At 37.6% G+C, this 15,392-nt stretch overlaps 2 protein-coding genes across 2 annotated transcripts; one reads left to right on the top strand and one right to left on the bottom strand.

Moving 5' to 3' along the window:
* Positions 1-3,334: 3,334 nt before the first annotated feature.
* On the top strand, positions 3,335-7,061 carry plek2 (pleckstrin 2). Its single transcript, XM_084913876.1, has 9 exons — positions 3,335-3,444; positions 3,527-3,691; positions 4,585-4,769; positions 4,862-4,953; positions 5,074-5,261; positions 5,410-5,511; positions 5,907-5,990; positions 6,215-6,293; positions 6,678-7,061. The coding sequence occupies exons 1-9, from the start codon at positions 3,391-3,393 to the stop codon at positions 6,803-6,805; spliced, it is 1,077 nt and encodes a 358-aa protein (XP_084770002.1). The 5' UTR covers positions 3,335-3,390; the 3' UTR covers positions 6,806-7,061.
* Positions 7,062-9,095: 2,034 nt separating this feature from the next.
* On the bottom strand, positions 9,096-14,540 carry LOC146365679 (galectin-related protein B). The gene is made up of 4 exons (XM_084915372.1): positions 14,421-14,540; positions 13,975-14,060; positions 12,570-12,750; positions 9,096-10,016 (listed from the first exon to the last, which is right to left on the bottom strand). The coding sequence occupies exons 1-4, from the start codon at positions 14,445-14,447 to the stop codon at positions 9,873-9,875; spliced, it is 438 nt and encodes a 145-aa protein (XP_084771498.1). The 5' UTR covers positions 14,448-14,540; the 3' UTR covers positions 9,096-9,872.
* Positions 14,541-15,392: the final 852 nt, after the last annotated feature.

Consider the following 15,392-nt stretch of genomic DNA (forward strand, 5'->3'; position numbering starts at 1 on the left):
TTTACTGCAGCCACTACATGACCCTTTAAAGGTTTACAGACACATACAGGCTCATTTATTAGCACATCTAAACAGAAAAACATATATTATAAGTTTTGCCCCCTAATAATATAAGGAAGCCTTCCAACAAGACAGAGTAAAAACTACTTTAATTTATTAGTTAATTTAGGCTGTATGTATGTCTTACGTTTTTAAAATTTCTGTTATACTGACATAACTATAACTGATATTATTAGTTATTTACTTTTGCAATTAAGAAAATGTTTTCTGGTTTTGATTTTAATATGTCACATTTATTTGATGCAATAATCTGCTTGATCACTCAAACAATAACTGCAGCCCTGATAAAAAAGACAGTTTGATGGACTCAGTTTACTATCGAATGAGGTCAGTCTGTTTGTGAAAATATGAAAATTAGCTGTGATAAATAAGCATAAATTGCAAATCTGTAGCAGTCTATATACACAGAAATTAACGATAACTATCTGTATTCAGAGTAAAGCTAGATATCATAGATCTGACACAGAAATTCATAAAATTCCTCCACACACAGAGTCGTACTCTTCACTGTAGAGTGACTCAGACTGATTGCAACATGTTGCTAATGTTTCTGTGGTTACAGATTAGATGGCAATTCATGGGCAGACCTTCATTAATCTCTCTGGGAGGAATTGCAAAAAGTCTGAGACAATAAGCCAAACACTTTCCAATTGAAATTGGTCGACCACCATGAATGTGATTAAATAATAATAATAATAATGCAATCATCATTGTCCACTCTTACTGCAACGTGGCAGAGCCATTAATGATTCATGGTGAATTCCAAGAATTATACTGGAGGGAAATTTCAAGTTTTGTATATAAAACCCTGCAACACTTTCTGCACTAGAGTTTTTGGGGTTAGAGCCAAATCTGAAAATACTCATCAGCATTATGATAAATATGAAAGTCATTCCAAATGCTATGCACACTTATCTTAAACTTTGGATTCATCCTTGTTGTTGTTGTTTTTCAATTTGTTCTAGGTAGAAACCTGATCTTTTTCACAATAAAAGAATTATGCTTCAACCAAAGTTGTGCTTCTCCGAGCTGCATCTCTGCTGAAGTCGCCTCCCTTTGCAGCCAATTTCGTGTAGCTGATTATATATTAGCATAGCACAACCGGTCAATGCTGCCCGACGTAATTATTACGAAGCGTATGGTGGGATTTTTATTAACAACACACGCACCAACTAGGTAATTAGTAGTCAGCTATTCCAACATCTTTAAAAGACTCACCTGGAGCCATCACACAGCGTCAACAACACATCTGGATGCTAGAGCCTGCATCTATACCGGAAACATGACGGTCCGTCGATAAGAGAACATGTTTCCTGCCCCTACCTTTCATAATAAAAGCCCTGGACACGCACTATGGATGTGATACAAATGTGCAAAATCTGTAGGCAAGGATCATGATTTCTGGTATCTGAAGTTTTCTTCTATTGACCGATTTGAGCAAGAAAGACAGTAGATTACGTAATTTATGTTGTTGTTTTTTATGAGTTTTATTATTTTATTACAAAAACGTTGTAATAAATATTAGGAAGATACAAGGTAGTAAAGGTTGACTTAAAACCTGGGTTCTAACTTTCAAAAGCAACAGACAGTGCGTAAGAGAGGTACAGAAGATAGTTAAAGCGCGACGGAGTGGGTGGAGATGGCTGCACTGACAAAAAGAAGGGAGGTAGAGTTGAAGATGTGAAAATTGGACAAACGAAATGGACAAGGTTAGACACGAGAACATCAGTGGGATAGCTCAGGTTGAGCATTTTGATAACAAAGTTAGCGAGTCAAGGCTGAGATGGTTAGTGGATAGTGAATACACTGGACAAAGATGTTGAATATGTTGCTGCCAGGCAGAAGGAGAAGCACAGAGAAGATTCATTGATGGGGTGAAGGACGAGATGCAGAGAGTCAACGTGACAGAGATGAATGGCAGGGGTAGGAAAAGATGAATGCAGATGATGATGAACCCTAAAGTGAGCAGCTGAAAGGGTTACAAAAAGCTTTATCCAAGCCACAAGAGATCTAGGGCAGTTTTCTATTAGTCCTTTGAGTTTATGTGGTGACATGGTGGCATAGTAGTTAGCACTGTTGGCTCGAGAAGTTTGTGAGCTCAATTCCACTACGCCAGGGTCTTTCTGTGTGGAGTTTGCATCTTCTCTCCAGGTACTCTGGCTTCCTCCCTCAGTCCTCAGGCATGGGGTCAGGTTAACTGGTCATTCTAAATTGCCCATTGGTGTGAATGGATGGCGATTATTTAACTTTTAATTCCTTTAAAATACTGTAAGTGTTATAAATGTTTGCATTTTACAGGTTTCATACTGCTTGAGTTAAATAGTAAAATATAACAAAACATTTTCAAAGAATGATCAGAAGTTCAACCAAATGTTTAATATTGCACATCAATGCATCTAATACAAAATGCAATATTACAACAAATACAATTCAAAACCAATGTTCTGTTCATAAAGTCCCCACTTGTGTAGAACAAGCTTGAGTAGTCACAATGAAAAAAACAGGTCTATATTTAGCTTAAATCTTTCCTAAAACATCTTCACCAGTTTAATGTGAAAAGGGCACTTTGTTCACTTATTAATACAATATTAAATAAATCATTTTTGAAAAGTAATTTTCTGGAATTTCATGTCTATTATATTGTGTGTATATATAGCATTTTGATTCATTAGAGAACTACAACAGCCATAATACATCGAAGTCTAAATAAATAAACACAAACTATATTATTATTTTAATGTATGTATTCCAAAGCGCCACAAAAGTTATCAGTTTTGTTAGAACCAGGAATCAGAAAAGGAAAATGAAGCAGACAGTGCCACAGATGGTTGTGAAAGCAGGGGTCTGAGTAAAATGCTTGTTTCTTGGAGTCTCATTAACTGGGCAGATGTGCTCTGTGCAGTAATAAACATCTGTAGGAGACGTGAATGAAACTCTATTCCTATTGGGCACAGCTGCTCCTAAGGGCTGTGGTGGACCACCAGCTGGTGTTTTTAAAATCATAATAGGATAAAATTTTCTGGTCTGTCGGGAGGATGTTCCCTACAGTCACATGCCTTAAATCTGAATTTTTCACATACTATAACTGATGGAAAACTAAATCTGTGGATACCATTAGAAAACAATGTCTCTCAGTTTCTAAGTGAGTCAGAGTACCCTCATGTGGTAATGAGTAGAAATTGCAGAATATATGATTATTCACACTGTTTAGCAAGCTCAGTGTGTGGGTGTGAATGTGGGTGTAGACCGGGTGACACATTTACCATCTGCATTAAAAGCCTGAGCTTACATGTACAGGCAAGCTCAGTTGTCGAGATCCCACTGAGGAGCATGGATACAGACAAGCAACTCAATATTCTTCGAGAAGGATTTCTGGTGAAAAGGGTAAGACAGATTTCATTGAGTTGCTCTCTGGCACATAAGACATGATTAATAACTTTAACTCCAACTTTGGATCTCTTCACAGGGTCATGTTGTACAAAACTGGAAGGCACGCTGGTTTGTGCTGACCCCAGACAAGTTGTTGTATTACAAATATGAAGGAAGTAAAAGGGACTCATGCCAGCGAGGGGAAATCCTGCTGAAGGACTGTGTGATAACATGTCCTTTCCTGGAGTATGAAAATCGGCCGGTAGGTTACTGTAGACTGGGTTCTGCAAATAAAAAGAGAGAGTTGCAAAAAATTCAAAAGATTACAAAATAGATAAAATAAAAATAGATTTAAAGGGAACATTTCATTTAAAGATTGAAAAAATATGACATAATATGTGTGTGGATTGATCAAATAAAGTTCCAAACTTTAACGTAATAATAAAATTGCCATAAGAATTATTAAAAACATAGGAGTTAACTAGTAAATTTAAGTCTGCTTTAAGTGCAGATAGAGCAAAGCTTTTTTCTACTCTAGTATGCACAAAGAGTTTATTGTTCATTCATATAATATTGTACTTTTTAAATCAGCGGTCCCCAACCCCTGGGCCTCGGACCGGTACCGGTCCGTGAGTCGTTTGGTACCGGGCAGCGAGAGTTGAGGCTCAGGTGTGAAATGTATGGTTTTCAGGGTTTTTATCGGTTTTCAGCGTTATTTTGTTATCGTTAACTCGGTTTTCCTGGGTCTTTTCATGTGTGTTATGAATAAATCTTCTTTTTTTCGGTACCGGTACTAGTTTTATTTTGTTGTATTTATCCGCGACACCTTAAAGGCCGGTCCGTGAAAATATTGTCGGGCATAAACCGGTCCGTGGCGCAAAAAAGGTTGGGGACCGCTGTTTTAAATCATAGTTCCCAGTACTGTTTCTTTAATTTTCTAGTCAGTCCTTTGTTCATTTCCTTATAGCTAGAAGCCACTTTGAAGGTGTGTTTCTCCAGGTGAGGCTTATACCCTACTCAGAGAGATAATTTATTGCTCCAGGTTTCTTTTTTGCCTGGACTTGATTTCCATCCTCTGCCGAGAACAGTTTGTTTTCGTTTCTTTTTTTGGCACCAATTAAAGCAAACATCTGTCTCTTTTTGTTGTTGTAATAGTTGGTGATGAAGCTCCAGACAAAGCATGGGGTGGATCACTATTTGGAGGCTTGTTCCAGGGAGGAGAGAGATGAGTGGGCAGCTGATATCACTGCTGCAGTCAACAATCTGCAAACAACTAATGGCAAGTCCAAGACAGACAAGCCAGACCTGGCTGAATCCCAGTTGAACAACATTAGCTTGAGGTAAAAAACAAGTTTTCACTGTCTCCTGATTGAATTTATTTAGTATATTTTGTTCCAAATGTCTCAATCTTGTTTTGTCTTCTTTCAAAAAGCAAGGTGTTGGACTCAATGTATGACGTGCACAGTGGCATCAAGCTGAGCAACCATGTGGAGCAGGGCAGCACTTATAGTAACTGCTTCTCAGGTGAGCATTTGAAATAAGGCGCACCTTTGACCTTCTGCAATGTTTTTCAGCCTCATACTAATTGCAAAGCTGTTTTGATCTTATACTATGGATGCGCTATCATGTGTGATCCTCCCACAGGTTCAGCGGTGGTGGACTGGCTGGTGTTCATGCAGCTGGTTCTTACCCGTGTGGAGGCTGTGACGCTGGCCTCGGCCCTGTTGGAGGAGGGTTTCCTGCGAACTGTTGGTCAGAAGAGTGTGGAGGCACTTCGCACTGCCGGCCTCAGCGAGCAATTCATGGATGACTCCACTGCTCTGTACAGCTTTGTATGTAGCACTGGATAATGGCAAACTAGCAGGCTCTGAACACTGAGTGTGGCTTTTTAGTGTTAATTAATTAATCACATTGATCTGAGAGAGTAAATGAAAACTTGGCGTTTTCTTGGTTTAGAATATATTTTGTGATTTATTACAGTCTGACAGCTTAAAGAAGAGAGGCAGTGTGAAAGCAGAGACATCGTTGTCTGCAGTGGAGCTAAGTGGGAAGGTGATAAAAAGAGGATATCTGCTTAAACAGGTAAAACTACTGTATTGAAGATGTGTTAAGATGCTATAAATAATAATATTTATGAATTTTATACAAGAAAACTAAGTTATGAATAGTAGTTTTAATGGTTATTAAATAATTTGATGTGACTTCATTGGTCACTTAATAGCCATTAATAACAACTTTGAGTTGTCAGGTTGTGAAAACACTACTGGGTGACTGGACCTTTTAATAATTCCTAAGAAAGAGGGCACAGAATATGCTGAAGAAACTAAATATATCAACCATTCAAAATATTATTAACACTGTCGTAGCAGCTCAAAAATTAGCATTGCACCATGTGCATGTACTTTGACTTAAAGGTGGTCATTTGTTTGCACTGTGTTTGAACGAATTAGTCAAACTTTATTCATCTTTAAACGCAGGGACACAGAAGAAAGAACTGGAAAGTGAGACTGTTTGTTTTGCGATCAGAACCTGCTTTCCTTCACTATTATGATCCGACCAAGGTGAGTGCAAAGTCAATGCTAATGAGTAAAATACCTGTTAGAAAATTTAAACCAGCTAACCAACGAAAGACATACAATTCTAATATGTTTGATAAGAAAAACTGAACTGCCCAAACTGTTGTGTTTTCATGTGTTGGAAACTACGTAACTACTCATAATTAGCAATAATTCTTCTACATGAGTGACTCAGTCTGATCTACTTCCTGTCTTATGTCATTTGGCAGGATGACATCAGCCCTGTTGGTGGTTTCTCACTCCGAGGGTGCCTTGTGTCATCTTTAGAGGATAACGGCGTTCCCTCAGGTGAGTTACCCTCTAATATCTAGTTTCATTTTGTCAAACAATTACAAAATAGGACCAACAACTATCAGAAATGCAGTTTAAATAAGACTATGTTTAAGTTTTTGTCATTTTTTGAGATGAAGACTAAAAAGGTGAGTGTGCTAACATGCTCCTACTAGCCACTATCTGTGTATCAATGCTAAGTTTCTGTGTAATCCAATTACAGACCTGTTCTCCTAATAAAATTTATCTTATCTTTTATATTATTTAAGATCAAAAAGCTCAGCGAAATAAAAAAGCATTTTAAGCTTTTGTCTGTTTTATTTGCCAGTCTCTCCATCCAAATCAGGTTTGATATATCCATGCAGATGCACTTCACCAACCTTATTTTCTCTTCCCATGCAGGTGTTAAAGGCAACGTTCAAGGCAACTTGTTTAAAATTATAACTCAGACAGACACACATTACTTCATCCAGGCGCCAACTCACCAGGAGAAAATGCACTGGTTAGATGCAATAAGATCACAGTGCTGATTCATGTTAAAAACATGTTTCAGCAGGTGAAGACGATTCAAGTTAAATATTCAGAGAATGTGTAGCAGTGTCAGAGCTACTGGTTCCATAACATTTCTGTACATTTGTGCCTATAATACAATTTTTGGTTTGATTGTTTTCTTTGTGAGTATACGAATGGATATGAATGTTTTGAAAGTTGTAGCAGTGTATCTTGTAAACAGTTTAAGTTAAACCTTTTTTTACGTGTTAATAAAATGCACATGATTAAACATAATTATATGAACATTGTGTCTCTTGCTGAATTTTATACAACATAGTAGTGAAAAGTACATTTACAAAAAATGTTACTGTACATTTCCTTTACTTTTTTTCTCAGTTCCATTTTCTGCCACATAAATAAAAACAGAATGCAATATTTTGCATTGTGTTTCTAATAAACCACATTTTAGTCACAATAAATGAAACCATATCAGATGTTGAAACTGAGGCATTCTGCAATTTCATGACAAATATTAGCTTATTTTGTGTTAAATGGCAGCATTGTGTCTCAAAAAAGTTTGGACAGGAGCGACAAAAGGCTGGAAAAGTAAGTGGTACTAAAAAGAAGCGGCAACTAATCAGCAAAAATCAAGTAAAGAAGAAGCCATATGTGAACATGATCCAGAAATCCCGTCGTCTTTTCCTTGCCAAAGCTCATTTAAAATGACTGAGGAAAAACTGGAAAACAAAAACTGGTCTCCTCAGTTACCAGACATTTATGAAGTGTTGTTAACTGAAGAATGGATGCTACACGGATGTAAACATGGCCCTGTCCAAAGTTTTTTGAGACTTGTTCCTGCAATGAAATTGAAAATAAGCCAACATTTTTATTGAATTGGTACATTTTGATTTGATTCGACTCGATTTGTTTTCTCCGTTCTTTTGTGAATAAAATGGGTTTATGAGATTTGCTCATTTTTACATTTGTTTATTATTTACATTTTACACAGTGCCACTACTTTTTTTTTTTTTTTTTTTTTAAACTGGGGTTGTATTTTGTCCTTTTACATTTGACTGGTTTTCAAGTGAAGATTCTTTCTTAAAAACATTCAAATACAAGTTACAATAAAAAAAAATTACTATGAAAAGAGTGGTTTTGAACATTTTCACATTTAATCAGTTACAAAAGTCGACTTTGAGGTTGATAGAGGTCTTTGAGAGACATTTTGCTGTCACAAACATCTCAGATTATTTAATTTGAATAACAGCCAAGGCCTTAAGAGGAAAACAAACTGCTTGAACAGTTTCAGGTTTGCCTCGGCTTTACTTTGTGACTAAAGTAAATAAGGCCTAACCCCCACACTTTGTGAATCACTGGATTAAACTACCTGTGTAATAGATCATTACGCTTACTCCACCTGGAATAGCTTCAAAAGACCTGATGCAACAATGAAAAACAACCTATTCAAGCATCACATGATAACATATCAGTCAAAAACAAACATATTTTTGCCCGAACAAGAAGTTTGGACTTTGATGCCTTCAAGAAATTCTTTAGACATTATTAAACAGTGTTTAATGAAATAAACTAAACTACATATAAAAAGCACATGTATCCTATTGCATACTGTTGGAGGGAGTTATATACATACAAGAAACTAAAAGCACGTGCAAGTGCATGGTGCTTACAGAGCCTGTTTAATCATTTTCTATCAGCACCTTAAAACCTGTATGAATCACAGTTACTGCCGGTGTAGTGGAGGTTTATTGTACCAAAGGTGTGTATTTTATCAAAAAGGTGACTAATCAGTCCTTTTCGTTGGAAACCCTGTCCTTTATTCTTACAGTTTGTCCAGGTGCACAACTTAATAGTCGCATACTGCTCAGAAACAGTTATAGATTATAACTGGTTTTAGCTATAGCTTCATGCTTAGGCCCACATGAGCGTGTAATTGGCGTTAAATTACATTCTATGTTGTGCCAAATTTTCTTAAAAGTCATAAATCTAATCTGGCAATCCCTAAATAGTGAGCCTATTTTTCAATGGTGCTTTTTCTTAAGTAAAGGGTATGACATCAAGGGGAAGTTTAATACAAGTACAGACTAGAAAAGCCTCAAGAGGTGCATGCATGAGACACTCCCAGGAATCATAGACAGACACTCCCACTCAGCAAGCTGACTCGGGCCTTTATTTGAATGACTCAAGCTGAGGTGGCGGTGTTTTAATGCTTGTTTTCACAGCAATCATGATGCAGTTTCCACAGGAATACTATATATGAAGCTGTATAGATGATGCTGTGTTTTGGAAAAAATCCAGACATCAAAAACATAACAACAAATTTGATTTATTGCAATGAATTAAAGTCATTATGAGACATTCACATAAAAAGTGCTAGTTGTAAATGAAGCACACAAACTGTCGGGTGTTTTCAAAGCCAAAGTTGGTAAAAACTGAAGGTTTGACAGACTCACATCCATCCACCATTGTGTTTAATCAGGACACAAGCACACTGTCACACTAGCATGCAGTAATGGCGGGTAACTTTTTTTGTTTTACATTATTATTCCTGTTACAGTACTTCGTTGGCACAGAATGACAATCTTTGTTAGGTATTCAGTTTCAGAAACATTCACCTTGATGCGGGCGCTCGTAAACATAAGTGCTTTCAAAGGTTAACCCCAGAGAAATCAAAGACAAAATGCCTGAAATCTCTTTTTCTTAGATCACAAAAACTTCATTTTTGATGTAACACATCATGTTTGTACAAATGTTCATTCAGGAAAAATAGTAGAGCTCAGATCGCATTTTTTATAACTTAATTCACTTTAGTTAAAATCACATTCCTCATTTGACTTGAGAGATCAATGACTGGTACATTCAGTCAAGATCTTCAAGTCTCCAGACAGGTAATCTTAGTGAAGGCACTTTGTCTTAACATGTGATTACGAGGCAGGTGTAACTTTGTCTGAAATTGGAAACACAACATTCCCCTCATGGGGAAATTTATGCACTCAGAAAGTAGTAGTCTATTCTAATCTTATTTATTGTATAGTATTCTGTCCCAGGGCATCCTCATGTTAGGTATCTGCGTATGAGGCGCTGGAGTTAGGCCACCTTGGTAAGCTGTAGATCGCCAAAAACTCTTAAGGCTGTGAGGGAGGCGAGCTGGGAGAGGCGGTGAGTGAAGCCGCACAGAGGCTGCCCATCCACCAAAATACGAAACTGCTGGTGTTCACAAACGATCTCCATCTAAGAAAATATAGATTCAGTCAAAGTTAGTTTTTACATGTAGGTTTATGTGAAAAAACAAACTGCTAGAGCCTGAACCACAAACTAATGCTGCATCAGAGAAAATAATAAGAGAAATACCATTCACAGAAAATGACATCTGCTAATATGACTCTAAGATGATTAATACATTTAAATCTATTTATTATAACTTAAACTCACTAGCGCTATCAGCCTTTATCTGCAAGGCAGAGAATTCTTTTTGTTAGTAGGGCCTATTTTGCCTTGTACATCTTGTATGCACAAGCATGCAGCCACATGATGGTTACTTCTTTTTGTACTGACAGCTGGTAGCAGTAATGTGCCAAGAAACAGTAAGCAAAGGCAGGACTGAGGAAGACCCCTGGATGTAACAACCGCTGATGGATTAGGAAGCTGGATCAGTTGCAGACATTTTTTTCCAGCTGCCATTCATTATATTACAGGGGGGGGGGGAATCCCATTAGACACTGTGTGGGAAACTGTTGTTACAATACCTTCAACTGCAAACGTGTTTGGTTTTTAAGCTTTTACAGATATATAGCTTTTTACAAATATATAACACCTCTCCATGACCAGATTAGAGGCCATCCAGAATCCAATTATTCTAAAAATATCCATCCTATTCAGCCTATATCCAATATCGCAATGGAAAAATGCCCTGTGGCCCACAGAGTATTTTTTTATAAGTCACCAACATGAGCAAACCTGGAAGCTAGAAATTTTTTTTACTATTATTATTCAAGTGAACAGTTGCCATTTTTGGCTTTAGCGTCCAGTTCCCATTCATTTTTACAACCATGCATCATGACTCAAAGTCTTGCACAAACATCTTTTGTAAATGTTTTATGATGCAGAAAATTCAGAGCAGAAGCATAACTGGCATTTCTTTCTATCAGTCATATCCCCTCTTGCACTCTCTCATGCTGGGGAAACAGTGGCAAACAGTAACTTGTTACTGAGGCAGCAAAACAAACAGCTATAATACAGCTTTAAATGCTGACTATGCAAAATGAAGGTAAAAGTAACTGCCAGATCATACACACTACTACAAGATTCAGTGTTGTTATGGCAACAAGTTAAAAAAAAGAAAGATAAAACTGTGTAAACATGTGAACCATGTTTCACTCTCACCTTTGGGTGCAGCAGTAAGAAATACATGGATGCTGTTTTACAGACTAAACTTAGACAACATTTAACATTGTAGCGTTGAAGCTTATTGAACTCTTGAAATCTTAATCCAGAGATTATAAAGGTACCTAGTAAGTAAAGTTAATTTATATAGCAGTTTTTAAGACAAGAAGCTGCCACGGAGTACTTTATAAGGGTATCAAAAACAAGGTCAAATAAAGACACCTGAATCAAGTGAAACAATACAAAAAAAAGAAACATTACTCTGCTTGTCTGAATGGATGTATTTTCAGCTTTTCTTTTCTTTTTCTTTTTCTTTTTATAAAAAAAGGTGCCACAAGGTAGCGGGGGCAGAGAAAGATAGGCTTTTCCACAGTTTTGGTGCTAAGGTTTGGAATGCACAATCTCCCTTAGTTTTCAGATGACGGGAAGACCTCATCTGTGGGTCTCCAGTTTGGAGAATATGGATGGAGTAGATTGATGTGAGTGGGGGGGTCTCACTTTGTAAAGTCATAATAGTAAGAATCAAGATTTTAAACTGATATCTAAACCTAATCGGAAGTCATTGTAGACACTTTAGGAATAGGGAAATATTAGAGAATTTATGAGTGTGAGCGGCAGCATCTTGGACAGATTGGAGGTGATTAATAGATGCTTTAGACACACAAGAAAATAGAGCATTACAATAATCCAAGTGGGAGGAGGTGAGGTCATGAACAAGATTTTCCAGTTCACATTTTTAGCCAATGGTCCTGAGTTTAGCAATTTTTCAAAAACAAACCCAAGATTTTGTTGATTAGCTTTGCAGTGGATAGAACCCAGACATTCTCTAATTTGGGGAAAACGCTCTCCAAAGCAAGAATTAGACACTCTGTCTCTTTCCTGTGCTAACTCGCTAAAGATTACTTGCTATCAAACTATTCATAGCATTAGGACGGTCAGTTAAAATGGATAGCTTATCCAAGCTTTAAAGGAGAGGTACAGTTGAATGTCATCTTCATACAGATGATGAAAAAAATGGGGTTAAAACAACTAATAAAAATAGAAAATAACAAGGAACTTAAACAGGATCCTTGTGGAACGCCATATGAAAATGCAGCCACATCAGACCAAAATTTCCAGCTGTGAGCCAAAGTGATGTGAACCACTCCAAGACAGGGCTGGAGTTCCCCACCATGTGGCTTAACTGATGAATTAGTATCAGTTGTTTCAAAGGCAATTGAGCTAAAGTCCAGCAAAACAACGACCGAGCAATCACTTCATCTGTAGCCATCAAAAGACTTTCAGGAAAGCTGTTTCCATTGAGTTTAACTTTCTAAAATCAGATTGAAAGTTATCAATAGTATTGTGCTTCTCCAGCACCTTCCTTAATTTTGTCCCAAAATTTTTTTCTTTGATCTTTACCTTGAAGGATTCTCCAGGTGCAAAGGGAAAGAAGGAGAGGGTATTTTCAGAAGAGCCCCATTTTCCATCCAAACGCGCATTTCTTTGGACGGCCTTATCTCTAAAGTTGACTTTTAACTGTAGACCCACATCACCCTCGGTTTCCTCTTCCTGTGGCTTAGTGGAAAGAGTCACCTCAATGCTGCAGAAAGCCAAATCAGACATAAACAAAGACAAAGTTTAAAGATAGGAGTGACAGATTTTCTGTCATCATTCTTCTAAAGGAAGTAGTTCAGTCATCAGCAGAACAGTGACATCCTCTGGTCTCTGTTACAATTAGTTGTATTAGTCAACGAGGTAAGAAGGAGATAACTGAATAGCAAATTACATCTGGAGTGGGCAATTCATTTTCCCAAGGGGCCACATAAGAAACTGAGATTGTTGCAGAGACTGGCACCACTAGCTCATAAACAGAAAAAATTGTATTAGCTAGTCACAATTTCATGTGACCCATTGGGAAAATTAAGTCCCCACTCCTGAATTACATAGTGTATTGATTAGTGTTAGACCATTTCAGAACATAGTGACTATCTAGACAACAGGCAAAAGGCATGCTAGTTAATCCCTGCAGGAGACTGTATGTTTTCTAAATTATAGATTTGAGTCAAATCAGTTTTTTCGTGTGGAAAAAACAACAAAACTTTGCGTCAGTGACAATTTAAATTTTGCCTTCAGCATTTTAAATCTATTTCCATACTCTCTCGGAACCAGCATAATTAAGTAAGTGTGTGTGTGGCATCAGTTTTTTTTTTTTTTTATGATGATGATGATGAGGTATTTATTATCAGGATGCAGTGTATTAGCACTTTGTTTGGATAAATCCACAAGGGAAGCTTAGAAAATCTATAGCCTTAAATGGACAACAAAGATGTAACTTAACAGCATTTGGCCTCAAACTCTTTAAAGATACTTCGACCAAAAATAAAGTTTTTGAAAAATCTTATTTAAAATAAAGTCTGTCACAGTTTATTTTGTGCTTAATCTTACTGTAAAATCTGTCCTATCTATTTATTTTAATTCTTATTGCACTCAGGCTATTAAATTACTAAGGAAAAATAGCTAGCCGATGTTATCAACCAAAAGAAATTCCAGTGACTCTTTAGATTTCATGGGATTTGCTCCTCTCCCACGCACATTTCACAGACTAACCCTAATTAGGAAATGCATTGGCACTGCCAAGACATTCCCAAAACAGGAACTAGCTGACTGGCATAAGCACTTGCAGACATCAGCTGCTTTAAATGAGCATCTTTCCCTCTAAAATTTCATTGGCAATCCTGAAATGTGCGCAACAGTAGCTTAATAGTAATGTAATCACTCCCCCCCTACATTTAGACGCTTAAAATGAAAACAGGTGTGCACTAACCTCTTGGCTTTTTTGTCAACAATTCCCATCACAACCAGTTTCATTGAAGGCCGCAGCCCACCTTTTATCTCTCCGATATACTCCCCCTGTGAAACAATAGAGATGAGCCAGATGAGGCCTATAGCGATACAAAAGACAGCTCTTTTTTCTCCTGAGTCTCCTTGAGTTTATTATTCTGAGGATACATGTGTATAAAAGCTGTCTCCTAATCCCTGCTCCGTGCTGATGTCTTAATCTGCGGTCAGTTGCAGTCTGTTGCACCGGCCGGAACAATAGCTTTATTGATCCCGGATTTAAACAGTCAGTGACTCAGCTGCACAAACTATATTTGTATATCTACCGCGTGCCCCGATTCAAATAATACTGTTGCATGCAGATATGTCACAATGCACGAGCTGCTTAAAAGAACGGGGAATAAAACCGAAAGCAAAACGAAAGCTACGTACATTTTCTTTATTGTCCTTTTCTTCCATTCCACTCAGGGCGTGATGCAGTGTGGAGGTTTGGAGCGGCGATACACACTGAGGACGGACTGACTCTGCCTCCAGCTGGCAAACCCCGCCTGCACTACGTTGTCATAGAGACTGGCTCCCAGTGATGATAGTGGGAGAGGCAGACAGAGAGTAAGGGATGGAGCGGCCGAATGCACACTCATACATTCATTCTTTTTAATAGTGAAGGAATCTGGTTAAAGGTCAGTCAGCTTTTCTTGTATCTGTTGACTGTTATCTCACAAATTTTCTTCCTCTTTGATGTCTGAGGTCCCTATCAACATTTTTAATGACAAAGTATTCAGCTTGATCAACCTCAGGACGATGTGTTTACTGGCCATGGTTTACCACAGATCTTAGAATCAGAATCTGCTTTATTGAGCAAGTATGTGTACACATACATGTAGTTGGACTCCGGTTATTTCTTTCCTCTCAGTGTCAGTAGCAGACTAAACAACAGACAAAAGTGACAATCTCAGCATATATAGCCTGTTACTATATATACAGTATATACATGAGCAGCAGGTATGATGTTTAGGTATAGACACTATGTGAATTTCGATCAGAGTGACGGTCTGTGGGAAGAACCTGTACAGATGTTTTGATTTGCAGTGGTTGGTACCAGAGAGAAGGCACTGAAACAGTTTTTGTCCAGGGTGTGAGGAAATCTTTGTCATCATCTCTGCTGTGTCTTTTTGATAAGTACATCTATATTGGATACAATAATCAAGCACTTCATTTAGAATAATAATCATACCATCCTGATTGTGAAATTTGAACGTTAGAAGGCTAATTAATAGAAATGGAGAAAAAAAATCATGGATTTTGGGTGGGAGGACAAAATCCTTTGGTGTGACAAAGGAGGATGCTGTGGATAAGAGTGAGATGAAGGCAGATGATCCGCTGTGGTGACCGCTAAAGGGATTA

The sequence above is a fragment of the Perissodus microlepis genome, chromosome 19, assembly GCF_051167445.1.
Source record: "Perissodus microlepis isolate ML-2025 ecotype Zambia chromosome 19, ASM5116744v1, whole genome shotgun sequence".
NCBI lineage: Eukaryota > Metazoa > Chordata > Actinopteri > Cichliformes > Cichlidae > Perissodus > Perissodus microlepis.

Coding starts and splice junctions, on each gene's coding strand:
- plek2 (XM_084913876.1), top strand. CDS start 3,391: ATGGATACAGACAAGCAACTCAATATTCTTCGAGAAGGATTTCTGGTG. Junction 3,692..4,584: donor TGGAGTATGAAAATCGGCCG/GTAGGTTACTGT, acceptor TTGTTGTAATAG/TTGGTGATGAAGCTCCAGAC. Junction 5,262..5,409: donor CCACTGCTCTGTACAGCTTT/GTATGTAGCACT, acceptor GATTTATTACAG/TCTGACAGCTTAAAGAAGAG.
- LOC146365679 (XM_084915372.1), bottom strand. CDS start 14,447: ATGGAAGAAAAGGACAATAAAGAAAAT. Junction 14,061..14,420: donor AAAAGGACAATAAAGAAAAT/GTACGTAGCTTT, acceptor ATTGTTTCACAG/GGGGAGTATATCGGAGAGAT. Junction 12,751..13,974: donor GTTGACAAAAAAGCCAAGAG/GTTAGTGCACAC, acceptor GGCTTTCTGCAG/CATTGAGGTGACTCTTTCCA.